The following is an 8,491-nucleotide window of genomic DNA, read 5'->3' on the forward strand; positions in this document are numbered from 1 at the left end:
AGGGAGAGTTTGTTTCTAGGGCCCAGTGTGTCTGAGAAAGAGAAAGTGTGTGTGAGAATGTCTGTATGAGTATGTGCATGTGAGATGTGTGTGTGTGAGAAAGTGTGTGTGTGAGTCTGTGCATGTGAGAGATTTGTTAGAGAGAACGTATGTTAGACAAAGTATGTTTGAGAGAAAAAGTGTGAGAGAAAATGTGTGTGGAAGAGAGAGTGTGTGTGTGAGAAAGTGTGTGTTTATGTGAAAGAATGTGTTACAGTGTGTACGAGAGAGAAAGTGTGTGTGAGAGATTATATATAAAGTGTGAAATAGAGTGTAAGAGATACTGTGCATGAACCTGTATGTGTTAAAATGCACATGAGAGAGTGATTATGTATGTGACAGAAAAAATGTGAGTATTTTTGTGAATATGAGTTTGAAAGAGAGTGTATGTGTGAGAGTGTATGTGAGCATGTTAGAGAAAATGTGTATGAGAGAGAAAATGTGTATGAGAGAGTGTGTGTGTGTGTGTGTGAGACAGTGCCACAAAGAATGTGTGAGATGGTGTGTGCCAAAGAGAGAATGTGCATGAGAGAGTATGTATGAGTAGTGTACTTGAGAGAGAGTATGTTTGTGAGAGTCAGTGTGTATGTGTGAGAGATAGGAAGTGAGTGAGTGTACGAATGAGAGAGAGAGAAAGAGTGTATATGTGTGAAATCTAGTGAAACAGCAAACCTGAAGTCCCTGCAACTCTGAAGTTCACTTATATACTTAATAAAATATTGACTATCTTTCTAATAATTTATGGCCTTTCCTACTTTAAGAGGCATCGACACAATCTGTTCCCTTCTCCTACACTTCAGCCCCTGCACTAGCTCCCCTACTTGAACAGCTCTGACAATGTCAAGTTCCATTTGTTAATTTCATAGACTCAACAGCAGAGGAAACTCACTGTAGGCTACAATGGTACTTAGCAAATGGCTTATGCCAGCTATTTCACATTGAATTGCAACTCTGTTTAGTGACCTCAATGTTCTGTCATCAACAAACCTGAAATGCATGTGTATACTCTTTAACAAACCTCATTACTTGGTGGATCAAGGCAACATTTTAGTCAGGCAAAAGTGGGTACTGCAGATGCTGGAGCTTAGAGTCAAGATTAGAGTATGAAGGGCTTTTGCCCGAAACATCGATTTTCCTGCTCCTCGGATGCTGCCTGAACTGCAGTGCTTTTCCAGCACTTAGTCAACCTGTTCCACAAACTGTGCAAGTATAGGCATTACCAATAAGGCACAATCAAACAACTGTGACCAAATAATTCACCACAAGACTAAAAGATCCTTGACTGCTGTGCTTTTCCAGCACCACTCTAATCTAGACTCTGGTTTCCAGCATCTGCAGTCATTGTTTTTACCTAAAAGATCCTTGAGACCAATCAAGTTTTTTTCAGGATTTAGGATTTCTTCCTCCAACCTTGTCAAAATGTCCTTCTTTGTGTGTCAATTTTTGGATCCAGTCTTTGGGAATTTTCTAGTGAAATGGTAGTTGATAAAACCCTGAAGTAGCTACAAACTGTTGTTTGAACACTCCTGAAATGCATTCACTTTTGATTGTGGCTTAAGTTTTATCCTTCACCATAATAGCCAGTTCTACAATGACAAAAATTGTCTTTAATCCTACCTTGCTATCAATACTTGTGACCAGTATTTCAAAATCTGGTAATCAATGTATTCTCTCTTCTTTATCTCACTGCAGAACACTTTCAATGTTGCACAAAAGCTAATATAAATAATTATTTCCCCAAAATGATTATTTAAGATAGCAGCAGTTCCCACCCCCCCCCACCCCCACCCCCGATAAACAGCTGGATCTCCCACTTTGACAGTTGAACTCCAGTTACAACTAGTAGCCTGTCTATCTGAGGCACTTTAGCACAATTCAGAAATAAAATTTCTAGTATTGGTTAGGCCACTTTTCGAATATTACTGGCAATTCTGGTCTCCTTCCTATCGGAAGGGTGTTGTGAAACTTGAAAAAGTTCAGAAAAGATTTATAAGGATGTTGCCCGGGTTGGAGGGTTTGAGACATAGGGAGAGATTGAACAGGCTGGGGCTGTTTACCCTGGAGCGGCAGAGGCTGAGGGGTGACCATATAGAGGTTTATAAAATCATGAGGGGCATGGTTAGGGTAAATAGACAAAGTCTTTTCCCTGGGGTGGGGGAGTCCAGAACTAGAGGGTGTAGGTTTAGGGTGAGAGGGGAAAGATGTAAAAGAGACCTAAGGGGCAACTTTTTCATGCAGAGGGTGGTACGTGTATGGGATGAGCTGCCAGAGGATGTGGTGGAGGCTGGTACAATTGCAACATTTAAAAGGCACCTGGATGGGTATACAGATAGGAAGGGTTTGGAGGGATATGGGCCAAGTGCTGGCAGGTGGGACTACATTGGGTTGGGATATCTGATCGGCATGGACAAGTTGGACAGAAGGGTCGGTTTCTGTGCTGTACATCTCTCTGACTCTATGACTCTATACTGATCCAAGGATCCCTAAGTTGAAGTTTGCCAGTGCACATTGCAAGTATTAAATATGTTTTTTTGAAAACTATTAAAGTCTGACTATAGTCAGTTACAGATCATCTTTCTGGGGAATTTGATTCAAAATCTCTGACAAAAGATCTTAACCCTTATCTGCATCCAACTAATGTGCCTCCAATTCACAAAATATTTTACTTTTGGCTGAGGTGCTTGGAGGAAGCAACTTTCATAAGGTCATATCATATTTCCCCTTTGGTAGTGAGGCAATCTGTGCCCACTTATCATCTTTGACCTCGCAGTGATCATTTGGTACAGACTCTAAGAACATGGAAAAGTAAACCCTAACAGTTTGCACTTGATTTCTGCTATTTTCTGCAATGTCTACCATAATTCACCAGAACAGATTGATGAAGAGTAACCAGACTTGAAATATTAGCTCTGCTCTCTTCCCACGGCTGCTGAGTTTCGCCAGCAACTTTTGTATGTGTTTCAGATCTCCAGCACCCATAGTTCTTTGTTTTATTATGATCTTACTCTGTTTTGCTTATGTGACAAAGTGAAGCCCCAGGAGTGTTATATCTGGGACTGTAATTTATACATGCCATTTTCTCTCTGCCATGCTGAATATGGGACTGTTGTATATACATTCTGCACCATCCCTGGAGGGTTGTATATGGGACTATTGTATATAAATGCCACTATCTCCTTGGAATGTTGCATATAGGACTATTGTGTATACATTCTGCTTCTCCCTGGAGTGCTGTATATAGGACTGTTGTGCATACATTCTGCATTGTCCTAGAAATAGTGTATACGGGACTGTTGTATATACATTCTGCCTTCGCCCTGAAATGCTGTACATAAGATAGATGTATATAGGACTATTGTATATACATTCTGCATTCTCCCTGGAGTTCTATCTATGGGACTATTATGTATACAGTCTGCCCTCTTCCTGGAGTGCTCTATATGGGACTGTTGTATATATATTCCATTCTCTCCCTGGAGTGTTGTATATGGGACTGTAGTATATGCATTCTGCACTGTCCCTGGAGTGCTGTATATGGGACGATACATTCTGCTGTCTCCCTATAGCGCTGTAAATGGGACTGTTGTATATAGATTCCACTGTCTCCCTATAGCGCTGTAAATGGGACTGTTGTATATACATCCCGCTGTCTCCCTATAGCACTGTAAATGGGACTGTGGTATATACATCCCGCTGTCTCCCTATAGCACTGTAAATGGGACTGTTGTATATCCATTCTGCTGTCTCCCTGTAGCGCTGTAAATGGGACTGTTGTATATACATCCCGCTGTCTTGCTATAGCGCTGTAAATGGGACTGTCGTATATACATCCCGCTGTCTCCCTATAGCGCTGTAAATGGGACTGTTGTATACAGATTCCACTGTCTCCCTAAAGTACTGTAAATAGGATTGTTGTATATACATCCCGCTGTCTCCCTATAGCGCTGTAAATGGGACTGTTGTATATACATCCCGCTGTCTCCCTATAGCACTGTAAATGGGACTGTTGTATATACATCCCGCTGTCTTGCTATAGCGCTGTAAATGGGACTGTCGTATATACATCCCGCTGTCTCCCTATAGCTCTGTAAATGGGACTGTCGTATACAGATTCCACTGTCTCCCTATAGCGCTGTAAATAGGATTGTTGTATATACATCCCGCTGTCTCCCTATAGCGCTGTAAATGGGACTGTTGTATATACATCCCACTGTCTCCCTATAGCACTGTAAATGGGACTGTTGTATATACATCCCGCTGTCTCCCTATAGCGCTGTAAATGGGACTGTTGTATATCCATTCTGCTGTCTCCCTATAGGGCTGTAAATGGGACTGTTGTATATACATCCCGCTGTCTCCCTATAGCACTGTAAATGGGACTGTTGTATATACAACCCGCTGTCTCCCTATAGCGCTGTAAATAGGACTGTTGTATATCCATTCTGCTGTCTCCCTATAGCGCTGTAAATGGGACTGTTGTATATACATCCCGCTGTCTTGCTATAGCGCTGTAAATGGGACTGTTGTATATACATCCCGCTGTCTCCCTATAGCGCAGTAAATGGGACTGTTGTATATCCATTCCGCTGTCTCCCTATAGCGCTGTAAATGGGACTGTGGTATATACATCCCGCTGTCTCCCTATAGCACTGTAAATGGGACTGTGGTATACACATCCCGCTGTCTCCCTATAGCGCTGTAAATGGGACTGTTGTATATCCATTCCGCTGTCTCCCTATAGCGCTGTAATTGGGACTGTGGTATATACATCCCGCTGTCTCCCTATAGCGCTGTAAATGGGACTGTGGTATATACATCCCGCTGTCTGCCTATAGCGCTGTAATCTCCCTATAGCGCTGTAAATGGGACTGTTGTATATCCATCCCGCTGTCTCCCTATAGCGCTGTAAATGGGACTGTTGTATATCCATCCCGCTGTCTCCCTATAGCGCTGTAAATGGGACTGTTGTATATCCATCCCGCTGTCTCCCTATAGCGCTGTAAATGGGACTGTTGTATATCCATCCCGCTGTCTCCCTATAGCGCTGTAAATGGGACTGTTGTATATCCATCCCGCTGTCTCCCTATAGCGCTGTAAATGGGACTGTTGTATATCCATCCCGCTGTCTCCCTATAGCGCTGTAAATGGGACTGTTGTATATCCATCCCGCTGTCTCCCTATAGCGCTGTAAATGGGACTGTTGTATATCCATCCCGCTGTCTCCCTATAGCGCTGTAAATAGGATTGTTGTATATCCATCCCGCTGTCTCCCTATAGCGCTGTAAATAGGATTGTTGTATATCCATCCCGCTGTCTCCCTATAGCGCTGTAAATAGGATTGTTGTATATCCATCCCGCTGTCTCCCTATAGCGCTGTAAATAGGATTGTTGTATATCCATCCCGCTGTCTCCCTATAGCGCTGTAAATAGGATTGTTGTATATCCATCCCGCTGTCTCCCTATAGCGCTGTAAATAGGATTGTTGTATATCCATCCCGCTGTCTCCCTATAGCGCTGTAAATAGGATTGTTGTATATCCATCCCGCTGTCTCCCTATAGCGCTGTAAATAGGATTGTTGTATATCCATCCCGCTGTCTCCCTATAGCGCTGTAAATAGGATTGTTGTATATCCATCCCGCTGTCTCCCTATAGCGCTGTAAATAGGATTGTTGTATATCCATCCCGCTGTCTCCCTATAGCGCTGTAAATAGGATTGTTGTATATCCATCCCGCTGTCTCCCTATAGCGCTGTAAATGGGACTGTTGTATATCCATTCCGCTGTCTCCCTATAGCGCTGTAAATGGGACTGTTGTATATCCATTCCGCTGTCTCCCTATAGCGCTGTAAATGTGACTGTTGTATATACATCCCGCTGTCTTGCTATAGCGCTGTAAATGGGACTGTTGTATATCCATTCCGCTGTCTCCCTATAGCGCTGTAAATGTGACTGTTGTATATACATCCCGCTGTCTTGCTATAGCGCTGTAAATGGGACTGTTGTATATCCATTCCGCTGTCTCCCTATAGCGCTGTAAATGTGACTGTGGTATATACATCCCGCTGTCTCCCTATAGCGCTGTAAATGGGACTGTTGTATATACATCCCGCTGTCTCCCTATAGCGCTGTAAATAGGACTGTTGTATATCCATCCCGCTGTCTTCCTATAGCGCTGTAAATAGGACTGTTGTATATACATCCCGCTGTCTCCCTATAGCGCTGTAAATAGGATTGTTGTATATCCATCCCGCTGTCTCCCTATAGCGCTGTAAATGGGACTGTTGTATATCCATCCCGCTGTTTCCCTATAGCGCTGTAAATGGGACTGTTGTATATCCATCCCGCTGTCTCCCTATAGCGCTGTAAATGGGACTGTTGTATATACATCCCGCTGTCTCCCTATAGCGCTGTAAATGGGACTGTTGTATATACATCCCGCTGTCTCCCTATAGCGCTGTAAATGGGACTGTGGTATACACATCCCGCTGACTATCTGGAGTGCTGTCTATGGAGAGCTGCTTGTCTCACCAGGATTCCTATCTGTGAGATAGCACTGGATCCCTGGCATGCAGGAACACCATTTTTACTGGGAAGCGGATCACCATGACGCCGGATCGAGGGTGTGAGCCGGATTCCGGAGTCCCGGTGGCTTCCGCGCTGGGACGGGACAACTTTCCGGCCAGCCGGTGACTGCTCCGGGGAACAGAGAGCGGAGAGGCGACACTGTCCGGAGCTGTCTGCAGCGCTACAGGAGACAGTGCAACTCTCACTAGATTCAATATCAAAATAAATAGCAATCTTTGGGGGGGGGGGGGGGTAGGGCGGATTGGGGTGGGGGTGAAGATTATTTCATTCTTGAGATCACCGTCAACTCAAACCATGAAATCAATGGTTGAAGAATTCTTCAGTGATGGAGATTAGGCTCTGAACTTGCAATCAGCATGATCCCTCCACTTACCTGATGCCACCGTTTGCTTCCAGAAGGCACAGAAACGAAACGACGCTCAGGAGCCTGCAAAACAGCCGCTGCATTATCCTTCCCGATTCCAACCGCGTCCCTGCAACAGCTCTACAGTCCGGTTGGGAGAGGCGAGGAACTCCCGGGGCGCTCAATCCCAGGGTCGGGAGCTGACCACCCCCCACCCCAGGCTCTCTCAGAACAAGCTGCCAGGCATCAGGTCCAGCACTCCCAGAGAGAGAGAGAGAGAGAGAAGGAGATGGCGAGCCAGAAACAGCTGTTTGCAAACCCTCCGTAGTTAAGTTCGAGCGGTTGATGGATTCAGGGAAGAATGGGAATAAACAGTCAGCGAGGACCCACATAGGAGAGGTAAAGGAGAGAAAGAGGGAGGGAAGTACTGAGAGAGAGAGAGAGAGAGAGAGGCACTAACCCTATCATTGCCGACCACTTTCCATCCTCAGTCGGACGGTCAGCTTCAACCCTCCGCTGATTTCAAATTAAACCAAACAGTACAGAAGAGCATATAAAAGATTAAGCGGCTCATTTAGGACTGGAGGAGACCCCTACAATATCGCCCATCATTCCAGGGAGTCAGGAATAATTCAGCCTTCAGTTCCGTTTACCCATCTACTCCCCCTCTCCCCAGGTTACCAAGAGCGAAAACCGCTCCATCTCAATCTCGAAAGCTCCAGTGGACCTTTTTCAATGCCCTCAACCAGCTCACTCCCTCAGTCTCCAGGGAACACCAACTTGATGAAAGCTTTGAAAGCTCAAAGCTCCAGTTCGCTGAGGGTGCACAATGTGTGGGTTTAAATAAAGCACCGACTGCCAACACTGAGTCCACATCTCAGCCATGATGTGGAGGTGTCGGTGTTGGACTGGGGTCAACAAAGTTAAAAATCACACAACACCAGGTTATAGTCCAACAGGTTTGTTTGGAAGCACTAGCTTTGGGAGCGACGCTCCTTCATCGCGTGGTTGATGAAGGAGCAGCACTCCTAAAGCTAGTACTTCCAAACAAACCTGTTGGACTATAACCTGGTGTTGTGTGATTTTTAACTATGTCCACATCTCAGAATAGCTGATGTGGCCTCCACTTCAGTTGCCTCAATACCAAGATCTGGAACCCCTTCCCTACTTGCTGTCTGACTTACTTTCCACCTTTATAAGACACTCCTTATTACCTACCCCTCACATCAAGCTGCTCTTCACCTGTTCTATCATCTCTTTATTTGCTTCAGTGCCATACTTTGTTAGATAACAAAGTGGGCGGCACGGTGGCACAGTGGTTAGCACTATTGCCTCACAGCACCAGAGACCTGGGTTCAATTCCTGCCTCAGGCGACTGACTGTGTGGAGTTTGTACATTCTCCCCGTGTCTGCGTGGGTTTCCTCTGGGTGCTCCGGTTTCCTCCCACAGTCCAAAAATGTGCAGGTCAGGTGAATTGGCCATGCTAAATTGCCTGTAGTGTAAGGGGCAGGGGTAAAATGTTG

The 8,491-nt window shown here is 45.0% G+C and overlaps 1 protein-coding gene across 5 annotated transcripts in view; it reads right to left on the reverse strand.

Moving 5' to 3' along the window:
- The window catches only part of glra4a (glycine receptor, alpha 4a), a 57,804-nt gene extending 50,190 nt beyond the window's left edge, over positions 1–7,614 (reverse strand). For 2 of the 5 annotated variants that reach the window (XM_043704304.1, XM_043704300.1), the window contains exon 1: positions 6,998–7,609. In XM_043704304.1, the coding sequence (XP_043560239.1) occupies positions 6,998–7,359 (362 nt within the window). In that variant the 5' untranslated portion in view covers positions 7,360–7,609. Of the gene's footprint in view, positions 1–6,997 lie in introns of all 5 variants that reach the window. The other 3 variants (XM_043704302.1, XM_043704303.1, XM_043704305.1) reach the window with 3 other exon arrangements.
- Between the last annotated feature and the right edge of the window lie 877 nt (positions 7,615–8,491).

Source organism: Chiloscyllium plagiosum, chromosome 15 (genome assembly GCF_004010195.1).
Source record: "Chiloscyllium plagiosum isolate BGI_BamShark_2017 chromosome 15, ASM401019v2, whole genome shotgun sequence".
In the NCBI taxonomy this organism is placed as follows: Eukaryota; Metazoa; Chordata; class Chondrichthyes; order Orectolobiformes; family Hemiscylliidae; genus Chiloscyllium; species Chiloscyllium plagiosum.